This window comes from Anomaloglossus baeobatrachus, chromosome 4 (assembly GCF_048569485.1).
Source record: "Anomaloglossus baeobatrachus isolate aAnoBae1 chromosome 4, aAnoBae1.hap1, whole genome shotgun sequence".
NCBI classification, from domain to species: Eukaryota; Metazoa; Chordata; class Amphibia; order Anura; family Aromobatidae; genus Anomaloglossus; species Anomaloglossus baeobatrachus.
Window position 1 is genome coordinate 427,137,192 of NC_134356.1, and position 27,503 is coordinate 427,164,694.

The window sequence follows — 27,503 nt, forward strand, 5'->3', positions numbered from 1 at the left end:
CCCATCGTATGTGCGGCACGTTCAATTTTGTTGAATGTGCCGCACAAACAATTAACCCCCGTGACACGTACTTACCCGTCCATACGACCTCGATGTGGGCGGCGAACGTCCACTTCCTGGAGTGGGAGGGACGTTCGGCGTCACATCGACGTCACGTGGCAGCCGGCCAATAGAAGCGGAGGGGTGGAGATGAGCGGGACGTAAACATCCCCGCCCACCTCCTTCCTTCCGCATTGCTGGCCGGGAGCCGCAGGTAAGATCTGTTCATCGTTCCCGGGGTGTCACACACTGCGATGTGTGCTACCCTGGGTATGATGAACAACCTGACGTGCAATTCATGAGGAATGAACGACGTGCGTGCGATGAACCCTTTTACCATTCATTCGCAATCGCACACAATGTAACTTACAATGCCGGATGTGCGTCACTTACGACGTGACCCCGCCGACACATCGTAATATACATTGTAGTGTGTAAAGCGGGCTTAAGTCACCAAAATCATTTGCTCCTTGCGCAGATGGCTTCCTTTATCCTGTCTGAAGATCAACATGTCATCCAAGTAGGCCACTGCGTATTTCTTGTGGGGAGCTAGGATTCCGTCCATGAGTCTCTGGAAGGTGTTGGGAGTTCCTTGCAGCCAAAATTACATCTGAACATACTGGAAACATCCATCTGGTGTTGAAAGGCTGTCTTCTCCTTGATATCTTTGGACACAGTCATTTGCCAATACCCTTATCCTGGGTGGTGATGTAGCGAGCTGGCCCTAGCCTCTCAATGAGCTCGTCGACACGGGGCATTACATATGTGACAAAGTTGGAAACCTCTTTCAGTTTCCTGCAGTCATTGTAGACCCGCCATTCTCCATCTGTTTTTGGCACCAAGACATTGGGACTTCACCAGCAACTCTTGGACTCCTCAATCACTCCTAGGTCCAACATGCACTTTACCTCTTGTATTACCTTGTATTGCGCGAGGCCTGGTAAATGCGTTTCGCACAATTCCAGTCACCGCCGTTCCCGGCTCAGAAATCGGTGAGTCCTCGCAGCACTCAGTACATTGGGAGGATTCAGAAGTCTGTAATCACATTTCTGTGACTGGAATAACTCTCTTATCATAGTGTAATAAACATTTGTATCACTTTCTATTCTATTTGGTAACTAAAAGACCTCTGCTTTGCTGTTTGGGGGAAGAAAATTACTGCTTTCTTCCAAAAGCTAGAAATCTGTGCAAATGTAATACATATTCCTTTCCTATCGCAGAACTCCCAATCTATTACTTTGTCATAATATATCCAACCATTCCCTAAGGGCTCGCTCACACTCGCAACGCTAGAAAAAAGGGATTGCACTCGGACCAATGTTATTCAATGAGGCTGTGCAGATCTGCGTTATTTTTTTTTTTTTCTCAGCTGTTTTTGGCCTGTGGGAAAAAAATACAGTGAGTGGACATGTAAATCGGACGAGACTGACCTATTTAAGTCTATGGATTGAAGAAGAAAAACCAGATGCCCCATGGACCAGCCGTCTACCGTCGTTTTTTTATGGATTCATTACCATTCTGTAGCATAGGACACTGTAAATGGTCCTGTACATGAATAATGGCTGCTAAAAAAAAAATACATTGTGTACGTAATTCACACCACCACTTAACAAATTGTCAGTTTCATACAGAAAACTGGGCTGCCTTCTCTCTCACTCATCGTCTGTGTGCAGTATGTCTGCGGTCCGTATGGAATCCTTTGTGATGTGATTTTTGCCCTACGGTTCTGTCATTTTCATCTTTTTTTTTTTAAGGCTAGTTTCACACTTGCGTTGAACGGCATCCGTTGCATTGCGTTGTGTAACAGATGCACAAAACAACGGAAAGCTTTTAAATTTTTTTCTTCTTTACAGTTTTACCGGCAGCAGACTATTGTGAACGATCAGCTGATCACCCGGTGGCCGGGCGCTCAGATGATCGCTCTCAAAAGCCGGCTGCCGGGCGCTCAGCTGAGCGCTCTCACATGCCGGCGGCCGGGCGCTCAGATGATCGCTCTCAAATGTCGGCGGCCGGGCGCTCAGCTGAGCGCTCTCTCATGTCGGCGGCCGGGCGCTCAGCTGAGCGCTCTCTCATGTCGGCGGCCGGGCGCTCAGCTGAGTACTCTCACATGTCGGCGGCCGGGCGCTCAGCTGAGTACTCTCACATGCCGGCGGCCGGGCGCTCAGCTGAGCGTTCTCACATGCCGGCGGCCGGGCGCTCAGCTGAGCGTTCTCACATGCCGGCGGCCGGGCGCTCAGCTGAGAGCTCTCACATGCCGGCGGCCGGGCGCTCAGCTGAGCCTCTCACATGCCGTCGGCCGGGCGCTCAGCTGAGCGTTCTCACATGCCGGCGGCCGGGCGCTCAGCTGAGCGTTCTCACATGCCGGCGGCCGGGCGCTCAGCTGAGAGCTCTCACATGCCGGCGGCCGGGCGCTCAGCTGAGCCTCTCACATGACGGCGGCCGGGCGTTCAGCTGAGCCTCTCACATGCCGACTGCCGGGCGCTCAGCTGAACGTTCGGCCACCGAGAGACAAAATAAAGTTTGTGATTTTTTTAAAAAAAAAAGAGCATGCGCAGTGAAATCCTATGGATTGCGCTGCTCAAAAAAAGTTACATGCTGCGTTTCTTCCGCCCGACGCAGCGTCAAAATAACGACGCTGCGTCGTCCAGCGGATGCAACGCTGACACTTGCGTTACAGTGCATCATCCATACAAGTCTATGGAGAATAGCGCAGTGCGTTAACGGACTGCGCTATTCTCCATAGTGACGGACTGGGCTGAACGCAAGTGTGAAAGTACCCTAATAGATTTGTTACTAATTGCCCATTTTTTTTTAATCGCGTTCCACTTTTTTTCTTCTTTGTAATGTTGGCAAAATACAAATGATAAATACACAGAACACACACGAGAACTTTGCAAAAAGATGGAACGTGCATTTTTAAATACAGTCTATTGACTTCTATAAGTTAAAAGCGGTGTAATTGCGGATCCATTGGAACGTGTTGTGTATTAATGAGAAAATAATAGGTGCACAGAATTAATTTGTATATGTTATAGGAAAGTGTGAATGAGTCCTACGTAATTTAGAGGCTTCTATGGGGGTCTAATGTTCTGCAGAGTTGTACAGCAAGGTTCGTTGAGTTGCAGCACATCAGAGCGTGACGTACCGGTATATTATCTAGAAAACATCGATATGGGTAAAAAATATTGAGCTGTTACATGTTACAGGGGGCCGCCGAGACTGTGTGCTTCGGTAAGGGAACTCATGACCGACTTTCCATGCTATGGATGGTTACGATAAGTAGATGAGCCGCGCATTGATCTAAGTAAGCTGGAAGCTTTGAATAAAAGCTGCTACAAAGAGGACTGAAGATGTATTTTTAAAAGGTTCTCTTCGTAGATCCAAGTTTAATGGCATCGGCTGTGAAGTGGCAAATTAGTTATTTATATAGATCTGATTGGGTTCAGAGAACATAGTTGATGTTGCTAACATATTGAAAAAACATATTTGAAGGGAGGCAATTGTGATAAAATTGCATGTATTAAAGGGAATCTGTCACCAGATTTGGCGACTATAAGCTGCGGCCAACACCACTGACCTCTTATATACAGCATTCTAGAATACTGTATATAAGAGCCCAGGCCGCTATGTAGAATGTAAAAAACACTTTTATAATACTTACCTAGGGGGCGGTGCGGTCCGATGGGTGTCACTGCTCCGGGTCCAGCAGCTCCTCTCTGCGGAGATCGCTGTCCTTCTTCTTCTGTGTTATCTACACAGGCCAGGATTGCAGTCCTTCGCAAGCGCACTTTGATCTGCCCTGCTTCAGGCAGATCAAAGTACGCTAGTGCGCATGTGCGGGCGGTCTGTAACATTTCCTCACACAGCTTATAGTCACCAAATCTGGTGACAGGTTCCCTTTAACAAGTTTTTTTTCTGCATTCTAAGGGGTACTTTGCACACTACGACATCGCAAGCCGATGGTAGCGATGCCGAGCACGATAGTCCTTGCCCTCGACGGAGCTGCGATATCTTGTGATAGCTGCCGTAGCGAAAATTATCGCTACGGCAGCTTCACATGCACTTACTTGCCCTGCGACGTCGCTCTGGCCGGCGAACCGCCTCCTTCCTAAGGGGGCAGTTCGTCCGGCGTCACAGCGACGTCATATGGCAGGCGGCCAATAGAAGCGGAGGGGCGGAGATGAGCGGGACGTAAACATCCCGCCCACCTCCTTCCTTCCTCATTGCAGCCGGGACGCAGGTAAAGAGATGTTCCTCGCTCCTGCGGCTTCATACACAGCGATGTGTGCTGCCTGCTGGAACGAGGAACTACATCGTAACATCGGTCCTTCCGAAATTATGGAAATGACCGACGCTACACCAATTATACTATTTCGACGCTTTTGCGCTCATTAATCGTATCAAAAAGGATTTACACACTACGATGTCGACAGCGACGCCGGATGTGCGGCACTTTCGATTTGACCCACATTGCACCTGCGATGTCGTAGTGTGCAAAGTACCCCTTAGGCTATGATCACAAAAGCAAAACCTGCTCTCTTGGCAGTAAAGAAGCTGTTTACAAAAATCAGGTTTTTGTTGCTTTTTTCAGTGCAGATTAAAGGCCCCGTTACACGCAACGACATCGCTAACGAGATGTCGTTGGGGTCACGGAATTCGTGACGCACATCCGGCCTCGTTAGCGACATCGTTGCATGTGACATGTACGAGCGACCGCTAACGATGCAAAATACTTACCAAATGGTTGATTGTTGACACGTTGTTCATTTCTCAAATGTCGTTGCTCGTTTAGGACGCAGGTTGTACGTCGTTCCTGAGGCAGCACACATCGCTCCGTGTGACACCCCAGGAACGACAAACAGCTTAACTGCGTCCTCCGGGAACGAGGTGGGCGTGACTTCCATGCGCTGCTCTCCGCCCCTCCACTTCTATTGGACGCTTGCCATGTGACGTCGCTGTGACGCCGCACGAACCACCCCCTTAGAAAAGAGGCTGTTCGCCGGCCACAGCGACGTCGCTAGGAAGGTAAGTACGTGTGATGGGTACTAGCGATATTGTGCCCCACGGGCAGCGATTTGCCCGTGACGCACAAACGACGGGGGCGGGTGCTTTCACGCTGAGTGTAAAGCCCGCTTAAAAAGATGTCAGAGGGGATGCTGCTGGGATAACGCTGGCAGTGTTATCCTGAAGTGTCTTTTACAAAATGATGCATGTATGGTGGTGTTCCCACATAGCATTTTACAGCAGTGCTATCCGCCCTGGCTTTTATTGCTGTGAATATCATTGTGAAAACATAGTGGCAGATCTGTGCATTTCACCTTTTGCACTGAATTTCGCACCTTCATCCGCAGCATAAACTGACATGCTGCAGATCTAGATATTAAACGCAAAATATTTTGCACTTTGTTCGCGCTATGAAACATAGCGGATTTTCACAAGCCAATGTGCAGCAGAAAATCTGTCTTTTAGCTTTGGTAACTTAGCTTTAAAACACATTATTTATAGTTTTTCTTTTATTATTTTTTTACATTTGAATTTGATGACACAATTTTTACTGTTTTTTTTTTTTTTATTTTTTGTAAGACGTGTGAAAAAAAAATAAAAATCCCCAATCTCTAGCCATACCCAGGGCATGCTAGGTTGTGCTAAAATACTAACAAAAGAAAAATGTGTAAAAGAAAAAAAGCAAAAGACTTTAAATACAGTATGTAACATGTAATGTTTTTGAACAGAAAATATGCAAAAAATTGAAAACCATAAAGTGCATTAATACACTTTTTTATTGACGTGCAATAATACCTTGACTATCCAGTGCACCAACCTCTGTATCTTTTTTGCTTCATGATGCTAGCACAGATTTGCGTTTTGAGCAGCTGCTCCGTGATCACGTGTGCCTGCTTATTAACACACTTAATATTCCCATCAACCTGGGCTTGGTGAGCAGCGAGTATAGTATCCCGGCAGCTGACGGCGTGTGAGAGCGTGGCGCTCACACACTGATCAATTATCTGCATCACATTGCACACGTAAAAAGACTTTATACTCGCCCTCCCTCCGGTCCCCCTCAGCGTGGCGTCCTCATTGCTTGCAGGCAGCTGATGGTGCGTGGGAGCGCGTCAGCTGATCAACGTGTGAGTGCTTTCTTTCCCACACGCCATCAGCTGTCTGCATGATTTGAGGATGTGGGGGATCGGAGGGAAGGTGATATAATAATGTCTGCCATGATGGGGGGCCGTATACTAGGATGGGGAACCATATACCATATTTTTCGGACTATTAGACGCACTTTTTTTTCCCCCCAAATGTTGGGGGAAAGTGGGGGATGCGTCTTATAGTCTGAATGTGGCTGCGGGGAATGAGGGTGCTGCAGTGGAGCGGGTTATCGGGGGCACGAGCAGGCTGCAGCAGCGCCTGCCGTGACCACGTGGGCCCGCTCATTATATATGCACGCCCATCTTCCCGCCCATCATCTCTCAGCACTGAAGTCGGCGCTGACAGGTGGGCGGGATGATGGGCGGGGGGTGCGCGCATAGTAAACAGCCAACCCACATGATCACCCCTGGCAACTACAGCCTGTAGTGATCATGTGCAGCTGTATTCCCACGCATCATTATCAGCGCAGGGCGCAGTGAATCAGTACACTCACCGTTCCCCTACAGCACCGCGATGTCCTCCTGTCTGCCGGCCGCACTGTGTGGAGACTAGTGGTGCGCACAACGATAACGTCATCGCTGTGCACACGTGTCCACACAGCTGCGCCGGCACAGACAGGAGGACATTGCGATGCTGCAGGGATCGTGGCCGGCCCCACACAGCGCTGCCGGCACAGACAGGAGGAGGAGGGATGCTGCGTGGAGCGAGGAAGGGTGTAAGCCCGCAAGGGTAGGGCCCTCTTCCCTCTGTACTAGTCTGTCTACTGTAACTTGTATACGTATTTTGTATGTAACCCCCTTCTCATGTACAGCACCATGGAATTAATGGTGCTCTATAAATAAATAATAATAATAATAATATAAATGTTTATTTATTTATTTTTTCTGTGAGTGCCACAGGATGCAGGACATATAACAGGATGCAGGACATATAGCAGGATGGGGGTATATGAGCAGGATGATGGCATATGAGCAGGATGATGGCATATGAGCAGGATGATGGCATATGAGCAGGATGATGGCATATGAGCAGGATGGGGGTATATGAGCAGGATGGGGGTATATGAGCAGGATGGGGGTATATGAGCAGGATGATGGCATATGAGCAGGATGATGGCATATGAGTAGGATGATGGCGTATATATAGCAGGATGGGGGTATATAGCAGGATGGGAGCACATACCAGGATGGGGGTATATAGCAGGATGCGGCCATATGCCAGGATGGGGTATATAGCAGGATGGGAGCACATACCAGGATGAGGTATATAGCAGGATGGGAGCACATACCAGGATGGCAGTATATAGCAAGATGGGGCTATACCAGGATGAGGGACATACAGTGCCTACAAGTAGTATTCAACCCCCTGCAGATTTAGCAGGTTTACACAATCGGAATTAACTTGGCATTGTGACATTTGGACTGTAGATCAGCCTGGAAGTGTGAAATGTACTGCAGCAAAAAAGAATGTTATTTCTTTTTTTATTTATTTTTTTTAAATTGTGAAAAGTTTATTCAGAGGGTCATTTATTATTCAACCCCTCAAACCACAAGAATTCTGTTTGGTTCCCCTAAAGTATTAAGAAGTATTTTAGGCACAAAGAACAATGAGCTTCACATGTTTGGATTAATTATCTCTTTTTCCAGCCTTTTCTAACTAATTAAGACCCTCCCCAAACTTGTGAACAGCACTTATACTTGGTCAACATGGGAAAGACAAAGGAGCATTCCAAGACCATCAGAGACAAGATCGTGGAGGGTCACAAGGCTGGCAAGGGGTACAAAACCCTTTCCAAGGAGTTGGGCCTACCTGTCTCCACTGTTGGGAGCATCATCCGGAAGTGGAAGGCTTATGGAACTACTGTTAGCCTTCCACTTCCTGGACAGCCTTTGAAAGTTTCCACCCGTGCCGAGGCCAGGCTTGTCTGAAGAGTCAAGGCTAACCCAAGGACAACAAGGAAGGAGCTCCGGGAAGATCTCATGGCAGTGGGGGCATTGGTTTCAGTCAATACCATAAGTAACGTACTCCACCGCAATGGTCTCCGTTCCAGACGAGCCCGTAAGGTACCTTTACTTTCAAAGCGTCATGTCAAGGCTCGTCTACAGTTTGCTCATGATCACTTGGAGGACTCTGAGACAGACTGGTTCAAGGTTCTCTGGTCTGATGAGACCAAGATCGAGATCTTTGGTGCCAACCACACACGTGACGTTTGGAGACTGGATGGCACTGCATTCGACCCCAAGAATACCATCCCTACAGTCAAGCATGGTGGTGGCAGCATCATGCTGTGGGGCTGTTTCTCAGCCAAGGGGCCTGGCCATCTGGTCCGCATCCATGGGAAGATGGATAGCACGGCCTACCTGGAGATTTTGGCCAAGAACCTCTGCTCCTCCATCAAGGATCTTAAGATGGGTCGTCATTTCATCTTCCAACAAGACAACGTGGCCTAGTCAGTCTCCTGACCTTAACCCAATTGAAAACTTGTGGAAGGAGCTCAAGATTAAAGTCCACATGAGACACCCAAAGAACCTAGATAACTTGGAGAAGATCTGCATGGAGGAGTGGGCCAAGATAACTCCAGAGACCTGTGCCGGCCTGATCAGGTCTTATAAAAGACGATTATTAGCTGTAATTGCAAACAAGGGTTATTCCACAAAATATTAAACCTAGGGGTTGAATAATAATTGATCCACACTTTTATGTTGAAAATTTATTAAAATTTAACTGAGCAACATAACTTGTTGGTTTGTAAGATTTATGCATCTGTTAATAAATCCTGCTCTTGTTTGAAGTTTGCAGGCTCTAACTTATTTGCATCTTATCAAACCTGCTAAATCTGCAGGGGGTTGAATACTACTTGTAGGCACTGTATATCTATACAAGGCAGGAGGATCATTACCAGGATGGGGTACCTTAGTAGAGAATTTGGGTACATTACCCCCATAACAGTGTCAGCAGCAGATCCTTGCCCCATAACAGTGTGTCATCACCACATTTTTTGCTTAAAATTTTATTTTCCTATTTTCCTTCTCTAAAACCAGGGTGCGTCTTATAGTCCGTTGCGTCTTATAGTCCGAAAAATACGGTACCATAATTACATAAAAAAAAGATGCGCACAATACTTGAAAGGTGGCACAGATATAAAATGCAGCTACGCAGTCAAGATACCTCAGCAGGAACAAGTGGTGACAAAATAGTACAGATGTATCAAGTAGTATATACCGTATTTTTCGGACTATAAGACGCACCTGACCATAAGACGCACCCTGGTTTTAGAGGAGGAAAATAGGAAAATAAAATTTTAACCAAAAAATATGGTCATGACACACTGTTATGGGGCGAGGATCTGCTGCTGACACTGTTATGGGGGTAATGTCCCCAAATTCTCTACTAAGGTACCCCATTCTGATAAGGATCCTCCTGCTTTGTATATGATCCTGCTCATATACCCCCCATCCTGCTAATAATATACCCCCCATCCCCCATGAAATGCCCCCATCCATCCTGCTCATGAAATTCCCCCATCCATCCTGCTCATGAAATGCCCCCATCCATCCTGCTCATGATATGCCCCCATCCATCCTGCTCATGATATGCCCCCATCCATCCTGCTCATGAAATGCCCCCATCCATCCTGCTCATGATATGCCCCATCCATCCTGCTCATGATATGCCCCCATCCATCATGCTCAAGATATGCACCCATCCATCTTGCTCATGAAATGCCCCCATCCATCCTGCTCATGAAATGCCCCATCCATCCTGCTCATGAAATGCCCCCATCCATCCTGCTCATGAAATGCCCCCATCCATCCTGCTCATGAAATGCCCCCATCCATCCTGCTCATGATATGCCCCCATCCATCCTGCTCATGATATGCCCCCATCCATCCTGCTCATGATATGCCCCCATCCATCCTGCTCATGAAATGCCCCCATCCATCCTGCTCATGAAATGCCCCCATCCATCCTGCTCATGATATGCCCCCATCCATCCTGCTCATGAAATGCCCCCATCCATCCTGCTCATATGCCCCCATCCATCCTGCTCATGAAATGCCCCCATCCATCCTGCTCATGAAATGCCCCCATCCATCCTGCTCATGATATGCCCCCATCCATCCTGCTCATGATATGCCCCCATCCATCCTGCTCATGATATGCCCCCATCCATCCTGCTCATGATATGCCCCCATCCATCCTGCTCATGATATGCCCCCATCCATCCTGCTCATGAAATGCCCCCATCCATCCTGCTCATGAAATGCCCCCATCCATCCTGCTCATGAAATGCCCCCATCCATCCTGCTCATATGCCCCCATCCATCCTGCTCATGAAATGCCCCCATCCATCCTGCTCATGAAATGCCCCCATCCATCCTGCTCATGATATGCCCCCATCCATCCTGCTCATGATATGCCCCCATCCATCCTGCTCATGAAATGCCCCCATCCATCCTGCTCATGATATGCCCCCATCCATCCTGCTCATGAAATGCCCCCATCCATCCTGCTCATCCTGCTGCAGTAACGAGATTTGAGAATGGACCCCCATGTCGCCGATTAGCGATTTTGCACGTTTTTGCAACAATGCAAAATCGCTTATCGGTGTCACACGCAACGGCATCGCTAATGCGGCCGGATGTGCGTCACGAATTCCGTGACCCCAACGACTCCGCATTAGCGATGTCCCAACGTGTAAAGCCCGCTTTAGAAGGAAATCCCCATTGTAAGTGCTCAGCGTAGAACACAGGATAAAAGTGATCCAAAATTTTATGTAACATGTTCCCAATAAAAGCTTTAACTCAATCCAGAAAAAACAAGTCCCTGCTCAGGTCTGTCATCTTTCAATACAAATAAACTATAACTATAGAACTATAAGGGGGCTGCCAATTGACTAGTAGCACAAAGGCTCTGGAAAAGTGCTATAGTTTCCCCCCCCATAGAAAAGCTAGGAAATGCTGCACTCTCACATCCAAATGCCCGCACCCTCCTGAGCCCCACAATGTGCCTAAACCACATTTAGCGTCCACATGTTTGTCAATACTGTAGCAAGGGGACCTACTTAATTTACGGGTGTACATTTTTCCAGAAGCACGAGCTGGGGGACAATGTATGGGCACTCTAATGTATGGGCACTACAGTGGCAGATTTGCCATTTTCACTCAGCAAGATCCATTACAGCTTGTTTTTGGAAAACAGGCGTGGAGCTAAAATTGTTGCTACATCTATATATAGATTCCCAGACGGGTATGATTTCCAAAATGGGGTAACTTGAGCCGAGATTTTGCTGTTTTGGCACTTAGGAGCTCTGAATGTGGAGGCCACAAATTATTCTAATAAAATTTGTTCTCCGCGAGTCAAATAGCTCTTTTTCCCTCCCCTGTCTCGCCATGTGGCTAAGCAGTACTGTTCAGCCACATATGGGGTATTATACCTAGCTTCCATCCAAAAACAACAAATTTGTAGTCAGGGGGAAAAAAACCCAAACCAGACTACCAGCAACTCAAAAGACTGTAGATAACAGGAGGACAATGAGTTAATGCTGAAAAATGTATACATTTATTGAATGTTACAACAAAGTGCACTACTCCATGTAGTGGTGTTTTTCTTTGTCCTACATATGTATTATTCTTCATGCTTCTTGTTACTGCACATGAACTTATAAATATCAGCCTCCAGCCGCCCAGAATTGCCGCATCCATTAGATGTGACAAGCCCGGCGCTTTACCCAGCTCTTCTCAAATGCTCTGGTGCGGTGGCAATCAGGGTAATGAGGGATTACGGTAATAACAGCACACAACTGCTACTAAACCCTAAATTATTGATGGCATAGGCGTCTATGAGACCCCCCCCCCATCATTAATCTGTAAGTGAGAGTAAACAAACACCGAAAAAATCCTTTATTTGGAATAAAATACAAAAAGCCATCCTCTTTCACCACTTTATTAACTCCAACACTCCTGCAGGTCTGACTTAATCCACACGAGGTTCCACAGCAATTCCAGCTCTTCTACTTATGAGTATCACAGCGAGCGGCCATAGAACATGACTGCTGGCTGTGAGCTCCAGAGAATGAATGAACCGCGATGAGTGATGACTGCAGGCAGATGACCATCACACAGCTTGGAGGTGTGTCTGACAGCAACCAATCACACAAGCCAGGCGCTGGCCAGTGGGCTGGGAAAGCCGTGCATATGAAATGAGCGGCCCAGGGAAGTCACATGAGCAGCGTACAGCCGGGCCGGAGCCTGGGTAAGTATAAAGCCCTTGCTTTATTCTTATTTTCTTTGTTTTTCCTTTGTTTTTTTATTTTCTCGAGTACCGGATCTGGATCAAACACACGGAATCCTGGGCAACTTTGAAAACGCGCGGATCTGGACTTTTACATTCTGGGTCCACCCAGCCCTAATGATTAGTATAAAAACAGTTATGCACAAGTGCTGTGGTCCCATAATCACAGATATATAATTATGCTTACTTATATAGCACCATGGTATCTTGCAGCTCTTTACAGACATCATCATTGTCCCCATTGGGGATGCAATCTGAATTCCCTATTAGTATATCTTTGGCGTGTGGGAGGAAACTGGAGTACATGGAAGAAACCCACGCAAATATGGGGAGAACATACAAACTCCTTGCAGATGTTGTCCTTTGTGGGATTTGAACCCAGGACCCATTTTTTATTGTAAAATAATAATACCTATGCTCACCTAATTTCTCCATTAACAGTGCAGTGCTAGCACTCCTGCGGTGCTCAGTCTTTGTATGCTTGCAACTGGCATGTGGCTTCTGTGGCCAATTAGTGGTCATGAGTGGTCCTGCTGGCATCTTGGATCCAAAATTTGGCAGACAGACTAGTCGCGTATGCTAGTTTTCTTGTTTGACATTACTGGCAGACAATTTTAAAACTCTTCTTAATGTTAGATAACCCCTGCGGTAGATCGGCTCGCTCAGCTGCAGCTCGAGGTAGACATAGGAACGCTTTCTGTATAAATTAGGTCTGGTTTATTTAACTTCATTAAACGGTCCGCCCACTCAGAATTAGCCTACAGCTGTTTTCAATGAGAGCACAGCACTGGAGGTCTGCTACCTCCATACACCGAACACATGCGAGTCCAGAGGCCTTACGCCCCTAAGGTGGATATATGGTTATCAGCTGTCTCACCCATCTCTTTACTGTTCACAAAAACCTTCCCACGTACGTTTATGGTCTGTAGTTCCCACACATCCTTCAAGAGTGATGTGGGGATTGTGTAAGCTGTGCTGTACTAAAGTTCTGTATCCTCTGAAAGTGTAACATTAAAGGGAACCTGTCAGCAGAAATTTCGACTAAAACCTAACCGATCCCCCCTCTGCAGCTCCTGGGCTGCATTCTAGAAAGGTCCCTGTTAGTATTGTGGCCCCTTTCTGACCAAAAAAAAGAGTTTATGTAGAGGTACCTTTTTGGCTTCGGATTCTCTAAATGTGTCACGGGGGCGGAATGCCTGATGGCCGTTATTCTGCCCCCTGGTCCTGTATGCCGCCCCCATCGCCGATTTCCATACTTCTGGACGCCGCCCACTGCTCCAGCCATCCCCGCGCATGCCCAGTGCCAGTCTCACGGGACTGAGCAGTGTGACCACTGGTGACGTGTGCGCAGACAAGTGATTATGGGCGGGACTGTGACTGTTATCAGCAAGTACCCGCCCATAATCTCGTGAGCGTGCAAACCTCACCAGCGGTCACACTGAGCTCAGTGTAGATGCTAGACTGTATGGGCTGCTTCCAGGGATGACGTCCCTTTGTCACGTGATAGTATTTTGAACACGCCCCTATCACGTGACAAAGGGACGTCATCCCTGGAAGCAGCCCATACAGTCTAGCATCTACACTGAGCTCAGTGTGACCGCTGGTGAGGTTTGCACGCTCACGAGATTATGGGCGGGTACTTGCTGATAACAATCACAGCCCCACCCATAATCACTTGTCTGCGCACACGTCACCAGCGGTCACACTGCTCAGTCCCGTGAGACTGGCACTGGGCATGCGCGGGGATGGCTGGAGCAGTGGGTGGTGCATCAGCTATGGAAAGGAGCGATGGGGGCGGCATACAGGACCAGGGGGCAGAATAACGGCCATCAGGCAGCCCGCCCCCGTGACACATTTAGAGAATCCGAAGCCAAAAAGGTACCACTTTATAAACTCTTTTTTTTGGTCAGAAAGGGGGCACAATAGTAACAGGGACCTTTCTAGAATGCAGCCCAGGAGCTGCAGAGGGGGAATCGGTTAGGTTTTAGTCGAAATTTCTGCTGACAGGTTCCCTTTAATAATAGAGAATCTGATGTGAAGTCCAATCTGATACTTACAATTGGTTTACTTAATTGTTTTATTATTTCCGTCACTGCTTTTACATATGCTTCTACTTTATCTTTACTAAAACAGTATAATTGTTAATTTTTACAGGACATCGGCGCTCATTTATAGAATTGTCCTGGTTGTGGCAGCTTCAGTCTAAGCACAAATGTGTGTGCATGGTCACATATTACACCTCCTCTGAGACCTTACCATCCGTGTTTTTACGAGGTATGTTCCACTACACTCTGCTGTTCAGTTTGTGTTCATTTATCAAGTATGTAAATTACAAAAGGATATATTCCCAATTGTACAATGAAGTTGCATTTCCACATAACAAGCTTATTACCAATCCTTAATACAATTGCTGAGTCCTCTGTGTGAGCAATGGATGTTTGGCTCATTCTGTCTAATGTTTCATGTTCCAATTATTAAAGAATAAAAATACTAATGTTTCTTCTTTTTTGATGAACTATACTTTTTATGTGATTAGTGCTATGATTGCTTTAATTGGTTTGAATTTTAGTGTTAAGGGCCTGTCAACAAGCTCCAGGTATTATGTATACTCTATAGTGCATCTACAGCTATGGTCTTGTTGCTTCTTGTTGTTCATTAGTTAACCAGCAGATGAACAAACCTTTCTTGCCCTGGATTCTGGGTGTAAGCTCTGATGCACTGTAAAGGGTACTTTACACGTTGCGACATCGCTAGCATCGGCTGGCGATGCCGAGCGCGATCGTACCCGCCCCCGTCGCACATGCGATATCTGGTGATCGCTGCCGTAGCGAACATTATTGCTACGGCAGCATCACACGCACATACCTTGTCGGCGACGTCGCGGTGACTGCCGAACAATCCCTCCTTCAAGGGGGAGGTGCGCTCGGCATCACCGCGACGTCACTAAGCGGCCGGCCAGTAGAAGCGGAGGGGTGGAGATGAGCGGGACGTAACATCCCGCCCACCTCCTTCCTTCAGCATTGTCGGTGGACGCAGGTAAGGAGATGTTTGTCGTTCCAGCGGCTTCACACATAGCGATGTGTGACGCCGCAGGAGTGACAAACGTGCCTGCAGCTGGAGCGACATTATGAAAATGAACGACGTGACACAGATCAGCGATTTTTGACTGTTTTGCGCTCGTTCATCGTCGCTCCTAGGATTTACACATTGCGATGTCGCAACCGGCGCCGGATGTGCATCACTACAACCGTGACCCCGACGATATTTCGGTAGCGATGTCGCAACGTGTAAAGTACCTCTTAGGCTATGTGCATATCACTTTTTTTTGTCTATTGTTGACATTTCAACTGCGAAAATGTCTGTTTGTATACAATATTTGAGGCTGAAATAGACCACTCTTCCATTAACCACAGACTATAATGGTAGTGATTTAAAAGATACTGTACATCATGAGATATCAATTAAAAGATTATAATCTACAGTGTAGCAGCAATTCACTCTAATGGCCTCTGTTGGAAAGCTATTGAAAAACTCATTACTTATTTTCTTAAAGGGAATCTGCCATCAGGATTTCACCCCCCCCCAAATATTTGTATGTGCATGTAGCTCTTTCAAAGACAAGTAAAGTCCAGCAATACTTTTACCTGGGCAATCCGTTCCTCTGTTACTGAGAAATCAGCATTTGAACTGATATGCAAATAAGGCAGAAAAACTATTTGTAGATCTGAAGCCTCTGTCACTCCAGCTCTATTTTTTGCCCACCTCCGACCCCTCCTCTTTGATGGGCTGCTCCTTTGCCTGAAGTCACACAGCATAGAGGCTGTCAGTCGAGCAGGAGGCGGCAGTGCTGGTGAGCTGGGAATAGAGCTGGAGTGACAGAGACTTCAGATATACTAATGACTCCTCAGCCTCATTTGCATATACATTCAAATGCTCATTTCTCCGTAACAGAGGAAAGGCCTGGCAAGATAAAAGTCATGCTGAATTTGTCTTAGAAAGAGCATATATATATCTTAGGGGGTTAGCAAACAGAGTCTCTTTAAAGGGAACCTGTCACCTACTTGCGGTCCCATCTTTTCCGGTCTGATGGGTGTTGCTGGTCTTGACCCGGCATCTACTCTGTCTTTGTGATCGCCGTCCTCCTTCTTGCATCGGTTGGATGACATGTCCTGTGTCATCCGCACACAGTCCTCCATTGTGCTCCTGTGCATGCGCATTTCTCTTTGCTCTGCTGAGGGCAGAGTAAAGTATTGTAGTGTATTGTAGTGTGCATGTGCGGGTATTGTTTGACCTTTCCCCGCGCCTGCGCACTATAGTACCTTGCTCTGTCCTGAGCATGGCAGAGAGAAGTATGTGTGCACAGGGGCACAATGGAGGATACTGAGTAAATGACGTAGGATGCATCATCCACACAAAGCAGGGAAGGAGGACATGGAACAAAAGAATAGAGGAAGCGGCGGGTCAAGATCATTGCACCAGACCACCCCACAGGTGAGTAGGTGACAGGTTTCCCTTTACAAATGCAATACAGTGGCCTAGAGGATGCTATGTTAAAAACGTATAAATGTATATGTTTAGTTTATCCTTTTCTTCACCTTGACTCTGTAGGGTGGAATTACATAGTCTACTATTCACACCTTTTTTATGTGTTCCACTGATTTATACCCGCAAGACGGATGCCAAAAGGATATGTGTGATGTGAACGAGCCCTTACCATCCCAGCAGCAGTGAGAACTATACATATTATGATGATGGCTGTAGCCTCCACAGTGACTGTTAGGGCTAGAGCACATGGCGAGTAATACGGAGCGAGTGGAATGCGATAAAAAATCGCATTGCACTAGGACCATTATTACTCTATGGGGCCGCTCCCATGAGCGGTTTTTGTTTTTTCTCTCAGCCCTAATCAGACCGAGATAACAATTGCAGCATGCTGCGAGTGGACTTTCAGCCCTGGTTCACTCGCACCTATTCAAGTCTATGGGGGCGAGAGAAACATCGCATTGCACTCACATTACAGCAGAGTGCAATGCGATGCTCACATCAGCTCATAATGGAGGAGATAGGGAGATAAATCCCTCCCTCTCCTCTTCAGCGCCGGCCCTCCCCTCCACAGATGTGGTCTGATTGCTGGATCGGACCACATTCGCATGACACTCTGCTCACGCTGTGCTGCGAGTGAGAGCCGAGTGTCATGCGAGCACTCGCACTAATCCCTGTGTGGCCCCAGCCTTAATGCTCAGCTGGGCTTATCATCAGTTTTAACCTGAACTTTAGAAAATAATATCTCTGCAACAGAGAGAAGAAATTAAAAATGGACAAAAACAACAACCTTTCTTTTTTCCATCTCTGCAGCCACAATTCAATCATGTGGCCAGTTTGGCAGCTCAAACCAATGAAAGGTTGTAGTCTAATTACTGAATGGTATACACTCACTTTCAAGACAAGTTGCCTATAATAATAAGCACATTAGGGTAGATGCGTATCATATCATCCGTTGTGTTACGGGGAAATTTGATGAAATGTTTTTCTTTACTGTAACAGTCAGGAGTACTTTGCTACCATGTTTTGGAAGTTTGACCTCAACACAACATCACATGTGGACAAGCTCCTGGAAAAGGAGGACGTTACCCTCCTAGAATTAATGGATGAAGATGACCTGCTCCAGGAGTGTAAGGCTCAGAACCAGCGGCTCCTGGACTTTCTATGTCAGCCACAATGCATGGAGCAGCTGGTGCAACTCATCACACAACAGCCTCCTGATGATATGGACGAGAAAGTCCGCTTTAAGTGAGTAAATGGATAATACATCACTGCGACGTCAACTAAGTTACACAACATTGTACAACAGTTTTGGCACATAAAGCCTAACAGGAGTTGGTATAAGGTTTGACTAAATTCTCTACTGATGAACCAAATTCAGTGTCATGCATTTGCCAGCGTGATAAAATTTATGTATAGTTCCATTCTAAACTGTCTAATTTCAAGAGAATCTGTCAGCCCAAATGACTGATCAAATCCAGCTCAGCTCCCTGTATAGGACATGCCCTAATAAATATTGTACCTATACTGTCCAAAACCACTGCTGTGTTTTCAAGAAACAGTTTTATTGAAATATGCTAATAAGTTGACTTATACACCCTTGTCGGTCAGTTCATTTTTTATGCGTGCTGTATCAAATTTTCTGTAAAGGCTGCTGTACACGTTGCGATCTCGCTAGCATGCGTACCCGCCCCCATCGTTTGTGCAAATCGCTGCCCGTGGCGCACAAAATCGCGCGGACCCGTCACACTACTTACCTGCCTAGCGACGTCGCTGTGACCGGCGAACCGCCTCCTTTCTAAGGGGGCAGTTCGTTCGGCGTCACAGCAACATCACTAAGCGATCACCCAATCAAAGCGGAGGGGCAGAGATGAGCGGGACGAACATCCCGCCCACCTCCTTCTTTCCTCATTGCCCGCGGCCGCAGATAAGATCAGGTTCCTCATTCCTGCGGTGTGACACATAGCGATGTGTGCTGCCGCAGGAATGACGAACAACATCGTACCTGCAGCAGCAATGATAATTGGGAACACGGGAGCATGTCACCGATTAGCGATTTTACACGTGTTTATGACGATTTTCAATCGCACATAGGTGTCACGCAACAACATCGCTAACGCGGCCGGCCGGATGTGCGTCACAAATTCCGTGACCCCAACAACATCGCTTTAGCGATATCGCAGCGTGTAAAGCGGCCTTAAGGGTCACACTTTTAAACCCAAATATCGTTTTTGGGTTTTTTGTGCATTCTTGATAATATCTCTCTGACGCAAAATTGCATGATGTTGCATGAAGTGCATTTTGACAATGTGCCAGATGTCTACATTCCCAAAATATATAGATTTGGGGTTTTAATATGATTTCATACATTTTAGAATTTATTTGTACATGTCCAAAACCCCCTGGCAGAGTTACTGGAGCATTGATGGTATCCCTAAGCATCTGTCATTCTGTTTCCCCATGCCATAACTATAGAGAAGATGGAATTTAATAGATTGGTCAGTACATTATCCTTTTACACTATATACCTAGATAAGGGGCAATCACTATAATTTTTAATTCTGTTAAATTTTGGGTAATTTTGGATATTTTTTTAATTACTGTGGCAGTATCTGTCTCAATGTTTGCTGCCTGTATTTTTTTTCCAAATTTTTATTTTTGGCAGCCAAAAGTAATACAATTGGAGCTGTTTAACCTTCCTTTGCTCCAGCCTCAACTCTCAGCTGCTGCTGTCAGTGATTGTGGACAGGCTGCATTGGTGACATCCAGACTACTGCAGCTAATGACTAGGCTCAGTGCAAAGCTGCTGAGCCCGGTGATTGGTTGCAGCTAATCATGTGCACTGTAGTTGTCATGATACCAAAAATCCTGGAGCCGCGGTAGAGAGGCAGTACCTGAGGAGGTTGAGTAAGGCCAGGTACACATATCCGGCTTTTCGCCGGTTTGACAGATGCGGCGCACGCCAGTACAGTGTATACAGTACACTGGCAGCGCAACAACGCAACAAGCGCCGGTCACATGCTGTCATATGACCGGAGCATGTGACCCGAAAGTTGCGGCGCTGCCACTGTAGTGTATCATACTGTACGCCGCATCTGTCAAACCGACGAAAAGCCGGATATGTGTACCCGGCCTAACAACTGAGTTTATTAATATTTATCATCCAGTAGATCTGATGGGGATTAAAGCTTATACCCGGAAAACCAATTTATGCTGTATTTATTAGACTGTGTCATGACTTAGTGATCTCTTTTTTTTGTATTTAGCACTTGTTCTCTTCTTATAGGTATCCAAACATAGCCTGTGAGTTGCTCACCTGTGATGTGCCACAGATTAATGATAAACTAGGGGAGGATGAGCACCTTCTGGACATCCTTTATGGTTTTCTACAGCAAGCTCCCCCACTCAATCCTCTGCTGGCCAGCTTCTTCAGCAAGACCATCGGAAATCTAATTGCCAGGAAAACTGAACAAGTGAGAAATAGTAATGTGTAACTACTAGGGATGATCAAATATTCGGCAATGTTCGGCTTCGCGAATATTCGACGAATAGGTCGCTGCTATGCGAATATTCGATGTGCAATGTAAGTCTTTGGGAAACCCGAATAGTTGCCGAATAGCTACTATTCGGGTTTCCCATAGACTTACATTGCGCATCGAATATTCGCAAATAGTCGAATTGCGGCGACCTATTCGTTGAATATGGGTGTAGCCGAATATTTGAGGTATTCGATCATCCCTATTAACTACCCTTCTGGTTAGTGTATTTCCTTTATATAATATTATTAATGAAAATCTTTACATTGGGGCAACATGAAAAGCTCTGGAATTATGCAGTGAAAAACACAGTGTGTACTAGAGATTCATACTAAGAAATTGTCTATATGCGATAGATTAAAGGGGTTGTCCCGTTTTCTGGAGTCATCTGTGGGTTGGTTTATAGTTACTAGAGCACAAGCATTGTGGGATAAGCCCTTCAAAGGGAACCTGTTAGGTGCAATATGCACCCAAAACCACGAGAAGTTCTGGGTGCATATTGCTAATCCCTGCCTAACCGTCCTGTATACACTAGCATAGATAAAGGGAGCTTTAGAAAAAGTATTTCTAAAGATCTTTTATCTTATGCTAATGAGCACAGGGACTAGTCCCAAGGGCGTTATATACCTCGGCTACCTGCCTTCTTAGCATGTTAGCACGCCCACAGGGGTGTACTAACTTGCTATTCAATTCAGCATCACCAGCGGTGCCGCGTGTTCCTGTGTTCACTGTGACCGCTGATCTGAATGCCGTCGCTTCCAGTCATGCGCAGTATGAAGCAGAGTGTACACCTCCCAGCTTCAGAGTGGTCTACTGCACATGACCAGAAGTGCCAGGCATTCAGCAGTGTGGTCACAAGTAACACAGGTACGTGCGGCACCGCTGATGACACTGCATTGAATAGCATGTTAGTACACCCCTGTGGGCATACTAACATGCTAAGAGGGCGGCTAGTCGGGGATATAACGACCTTGGGACTAGTCTCCGCGCTCATTAGCATAAGAGAAAAGATCTTTAGAAATACTTTTTCTAAAGATCTCTTTATCTATGCTAGGGTATACAGGGAGGTAGAGATTAGCAATACAGTATGTACCCAGAACTGCTCGGGGTTTGGGGGTATATTGCACCTGACCGGTTGCCTTTAAGCTAAAAGGCTGATAAGTCTGCAGACAATTTGTCAATATTTTATCTTCCGTGTTTGCGTAAGGAATAAGGTTTACAATAGAAAGCAGGGTAAATATTGTCACTTGCATTAATATGTAGTCTGGTGTTTTGATGTGCTGCAGCAAAGTAGCTGCTGATGTGGCTGGGCTATCTAGTCAGCTCAAGAGGCAAAAGTGGAGGGATCGGGAAGGATAGCCCTAACGATGCAATCTCCCGAAGAATCCCACCCACTTAACGTCTTCATGTAGCATGTTTGATAGTGTTTTCCAAATTCTAAACTTACTCTGCTTCCCCCATCTAATGGATATTTTCCAGGTTCCCATTCTTGTCTCCGAACAATATACATTTTTCTGATGAGTGTGGGTTGTTGTACTCAGTGCAGTACCTTCTAGTGCTTATTATATCATATATTGAAACCATGATGAGAGCAGCTTGTTGTTTACTTGTGAAAACCTTTTAATTAACCTTGCTTAACTTTGTTTTGTTTAGGTGATTGGATTTCTGAGGAAAAAGGAGAAGTTCCTTGCACTGGTGCTGGAACACATTGGTACTTCAGCCATGATGGACCTTCTTCTTCGTCTCATCAGTTGTGTGGAGCCGGCTCCGCTCAGACAAGAAGTGCTAAACGTGAGACATGTTAAGCCCATGTATCAAACTGAGATGAATGTGAAAGCCAAATACTTTAAGTATTTATTGTGATGATGGGAGATATAAACAGACCATAAGGATGTGTTATCACCAAAAAAAGGAAAAACTAAAAAACGCTAAAGTGGTTTTCCAGTGACACTTCTTTTTAAATTAATTAGTTCCCCTTGTAAAATAAAAAAAACAACATACCCCCCCCCCCCCACCTCACACCGCACTGTTCTAGGTATATCATAGCCAGGTCTGACCGGAGCCACGTTACTTTGGCTGCATGGCTCATGTAGCATAGCACTCAGCAGCCACTAGTGTACTGCACCGCTCTCTTCATGCGCTTGACATTCATCCAAGGGAATCAAGAGCACACCAGCCAAATAGTGGCCGCTGACTGGCTCCAGGGCTCACATGGCATAGAAATTACCGCATGAACCTCGTCAGACCCAGGGCCACCTTGTGACAGGTGTTTATATGTTAAAAGGGAACTATTTTATTTTAAAAAAAAGTGTATTAAAGAGAACCTCTGCATAGGATTTTGCACTATAAAATATATGGCCATAATGGAGCTGTGACCCTGATTAAATGGATACCTGCAGTAAAGGAATCCGATCTTTGTTTGCTGAATAATCTTCCTCTAAAGTTTTCATGATGACGTCATCTGTGCATCGGGTGGGACTTAGGGGTAGGGTCTTCTTTTCTGCCTCTCCACCTGCCTCCTCTGTTTCTTCTACAGGTCATTGATTATTCAGTAATATAGGGTAATACCTGGCTCATCTGCTGTGGTATTTCGGTGCTCTGAAGTAAATAGATTCAATAGAAGAAGTTGAACTTCGGCACTCCCATGTGAGCCACCACTGTGGGCATACTCCCTGGCACCCCAGACCCTGCTCTGCCCCTGTGGCCAGCCTATTTATCTTATTCCTGATATACAGTCACTGTGACTATATTCATTATAAACACTCTATCATCAAACTAGTGACCCTTTTATCATGCACTCACGGGCCTCAAACTGATATTGACGCGTGCTAGGTCCTGTATTCGTATAAGTATATACCTTGAGATTGTACAGGTCTACCAGGAGTACATGCCATATACGCAATCTTGTATACAACCTAGCCTGATCAAGTTGGAGAGTCTCCTTTTCTTACTACTCCACCATAGGGTGACATATCAATACATATTGGGATATTTCTCCTTTCTACCTATTATTAAGGCAGGCAGTGTCCGTCATGATTGATTATACTTGTGATACTAAATTTTTTTTCTATGTCTAGATAGGTCCTGATAACCTTGATAAAGGCTCATATAGGGTTGAAACGTTGCAAGACAGGACTGAATAATCGCATTTTTCATCACAATAAAAGCAAAATCAAAATGAAATTCCTTTTTTCCTGTATGAATGCCAAAGTTCAACTTCTTCTACTGATTATTCAGGGACCTGCCTCCTTTTTGAAATCCAGACCACCACCATGATTGCTGTGAGCAGCACGTGTGCCCAATGTGACTCTACGGGCTGTCTGCAGGTCTTCACTAAAATGGCGCAAGATGCGGCACTTGCACAGATTGAGATTTTAGCTCATTGACCTCGTCATGAAGCAAATATCTCGATCTGCGCATGCGGCATCATTTTATTGATGATTGTCTGTAGAATCACACTGCACACGGACTGCAATAACATGGTGCTTTATGCGGCGTATGTGCAGAATGAGACTTTGGCTTAATGAAGAGGTCATTGAGATAAAATCTCGCTCTGTATATGTGCCGCATCCAGTGCCACCTGCAGAATCACACTGCGCAATCATGGTGGCAGTGCGGAATCAGAGAGGAGGCAGGTCACTGAATAGTCAGTAGGCCTGTAAAAGAAAGGGGTGGCTGGCATCTGGGGTGTGGTAATGGAGTGGACGGGGAAAAATCAGAAGACCCTACCCCCCAAGTTCTGCCTCAATATAAAGATGATATCATCATCATGAAAACTTTCCTTCACTGCAGGTATCAATTTAATCAGCATTGCAGCTCTATTATAGCCATGTATTTACTTTATAGTGCTAAATCCTAATCACAGGGTCTCTTTAAATCAACTAACATTCTGCTTCAAACATCCCACTGGTCTTTGGCAGTAGTTTAGTCTTGTCATCTTAGTTTACTTCCAAGCCAATTTCTGTCACATTTGTATTACCATCCAGTAAGTTTGTACATTTTGTCTGTTCTAGTGGTTAAATGAAGAGCGACTTATTCAGAGATTGATAGACCTTATCCATTGCTGTCAGGATGAAGATGTGAGTATTTGTCATGAAGCAGCTATTGAAGTGTCAATGCAGAATAGGGCACAGAGCGGCCATCTGTGTAGAAAAATCCTGATTTGTACTTGTCAATCAACATTAAATTAATCTTCTTCTTGAATGTGTTTTACATTTGTCTTTCTTCGCTGATTTCTTTGCAGTGCCTTGAAAAAGTATTCACACCCTGCAAACCTTTCCACATTTTTTCACGTTACACCCACAAACTAAACTTTATTTTATTGGCATTGTATGTGATGTACCAACACCAAGTAGAAAGTATTTGTGAAATGTAAAGGAAATGATGGATGCTTTTCTAAATATTTGAAAAATATAAATCTGAAAATTGTGATGTGCATTTGTATTCGGCGAGTACAATACTATGTAGGACCACCTTTTGCTGTAATTGCTGCTGCAAGTATTTGGGATTCTGTCTCTACCAGCTTAGCACATCTAGAGGCTGAAACTTTTGCCCATCTTTCTTTGTAAAATAGCTGTAGCTCAGTGAGATTGGTTGGAGAGCGTCTGTTGTCAGCAATATTCAATTGTTGCCACAGATTCTGGATGGGATGTAGGTCTGGACTGGGCCTGGGCCATTTACACACATGAATATGCTTTGATCTAAACCATTGCATTGTAGCTCTGGCAGTATGTTTAGGGTTGTTGTTGTACTGCTGGAAGGTGAACCTACTTTCCAGTCTCAAGATTTTTGTAGTCTGTAAAAGGTCTTCTTCCTGGATTACCCTGTATTTTGCTCCATCCATCATCCTAACAACTACACCAGCTTCTGTGTCCCTGCTAAAGAAAACCATGGCCACAGCATGCTGCTGACACAACCTTGTTTGATGATAAGGATGGTGTGTTCCTCCACACATAGCGTTTTGCAATTACCGTATTTTTCGGACTATAAGACATACCTGACCATAAGACGCACCCTGGTTTTAGAGGAGGAAAATAGGAAAATAAAATTTTAACTAAAAAATGTGGTCATGACACACTGTTATGGGGTGAGGATCTGCTGCTGACACTATTATGGGGGTAATGTCCCCAAATTCTCTACTAAGGTACCCCATTCTGGTAACGATCCTCCTGCCTTGTATATGATCCTGCTCCTATACCCCCATCCATCCTGCTCATATACTCCCATCCATCCTGCTCATATACCCCCATCCATCCTGCTCATATACCTCCATCCTGCTCATATACCACCAATCCATCCTGCTCATATACCCCCATCCATCCTGCTCATATACCCCCATCCTGCTATATACCCCCCATCCTGCTCATATACCCCCATCCTGCTATATACCCCCCATCCTGCTCATATACCCCCATCCTGCTCATAATATACCCCCATCCTGGTATATGGCCTGTATCCTATGGCACAGAAAAAAAAATAAACGTTTATACTCACCTTCCCTCACTCCCTGCAGCACCGATCATCTTCCTCTCGGTCTCGGCTGCAGCGCCACTGAGTGGAGCCGTCACCGTTGTCTGCAGCATCGCGATGTCTTCCTGTCTGTGCCGGTCAGCTGATCTGTGTGGACACTAGCGGCGCGCACAGCGATGACGTCATCGCTGTGCTCACCGCTCTCTACACAGATCAGCTGACTGGCACAGACAGGAAGACATTGCGAAGCTGCAGGGGGACGGCTCCACGTACGGTGACGGGTGAGTACACTGATTCACTGCACCCCGCGCTGATAATGATGCACGGGGGCAGTGAATACAGCCGCACATGATCACTCCAGGCTGTAGTTGCCAGGGGTGATCATGCGGGCCGGCTGTTAATTATGCGCGCACCCCCCCGTCCATCACCCCGCCCACCTGTCAGCGCCGCCTTAACCGCTGAGAGATGGGCGGGAGGATGGGCGTGCATATGAAATGAGCGGGCTCACGTGGTCACGGCAGGCGCTGCTGCAGCCTGCTCGTGCCCCCGATGACCCGCTCCACCGCAGCACCCTCATTCCCCCCCAGCCACATTCAGACCATAAGACGCACCCCCGCTTTCCCCCAACATTTGGAGGGAATAAGTGCGTCTTATGGTCCGAAAAATACGGTAGTTAAAAAAATGTCTACTTTGGTCTCATCTGAGCAGAGCATGCTCTTCCACATGCTAGCTGTGTTCTCTACATGGTTTTTCGCAAACTGCAAATAGGATTTTTTATGACTTGCTTCAAAAATGGCTTTCTTCTTGCCAGTCTCCATAAAGGCCAGATTTGTGGAGTATACAACTAATATTTGTCCTTTGGACAGCTTTTCCCACCTAAGCTGTGGATCTCCGCAGCTCCTCCTGAGTGACCATGGGCCTCTTGAGTGCTTCTCTAATTAGAGCTCTCTTTGATTTAGGATGTCAGTTTAGGTGGATGAGTGCAAAGAAACAAATATCCAGCTCACCCCAAGACGTCTGCACTCCTAGCGGTGTTGAAACACGAGATCCCGCTGCTGTTCAGCGTCTGATGCACAGGTGAACAAAGGAATGATCCAGCTTCACATTTCTTTACAAAACACAGCTTTAATGAATAACTTTTTTAAAATACAAAGAATATTTTTCTTGTAATAAAGATGAACCACAAAAGTATACCATCTGTCCAAAGGTTCTTTAAACCGCACACAGTTTAGGTGGATGACCATGCAGCTGTGCCATACTCCTTCCAGTTTTGGATGACGGATTGGACAGTGCTCTGTGAGATGTTCAGAGCTTGGGCTATTATTTTTAAACCTAACTCTGTATTACTCATCTCCACAACTTTACCAATGATCTGTCTGGTGTGTTCCTTGGTTTCATTATGTTGTTTGGTCCCTAATGTTCTCAAATGAACCTCTGAGGCCTCCATACAACAGTTGTAGTTATACTGAG

The 27,503-nt window shown here is 46.0% G+C and overlaps 1 protein-coding gene across 3 annotated transcripts in view; it reads left to right on the plus strand.

Moving 5' to 3' along the window:
* PPP6R2 (protein phosphatase 6 regulatory subunit 2) overlaps positions 1 to 27,503 on the plus strand; it is a 203,590-nt gene that overhangs the window by 8,292 nt on the left and 167,795 nt on the right. For all 3 annotated transcript variants that reach the window (XM_075345413.1, XM_075345415.1, XM_075345414.1), the window contains exons 2-6: positions 14,641 to 14,760; positions 18,031 to 18,276; positions 20,315 to 20,501; positions 22,218 to 22,355; positions 24,578 to 24,643. In XM_075345413.1, the coding sequence (XP_075201528.1) occupies positions 18,050 to 18,276; positions 20,315 to 20,501; positions 22,218 to 22,355; positions 24,578 to 24,643 (618 nt within the window). In that variant the 5' untranslated portion in view covers positions 14,641 to 14,760; positions 18,031 to 18,049. The remainder of the gene's footprint in view (positions 1 to 14,640; positions 14,761 to 18,030; positions 18,277 to 20,314; positions 20,502 to 22,217; positions 22,356 to 24,577; positions 24,644 to 27,503) is intronic.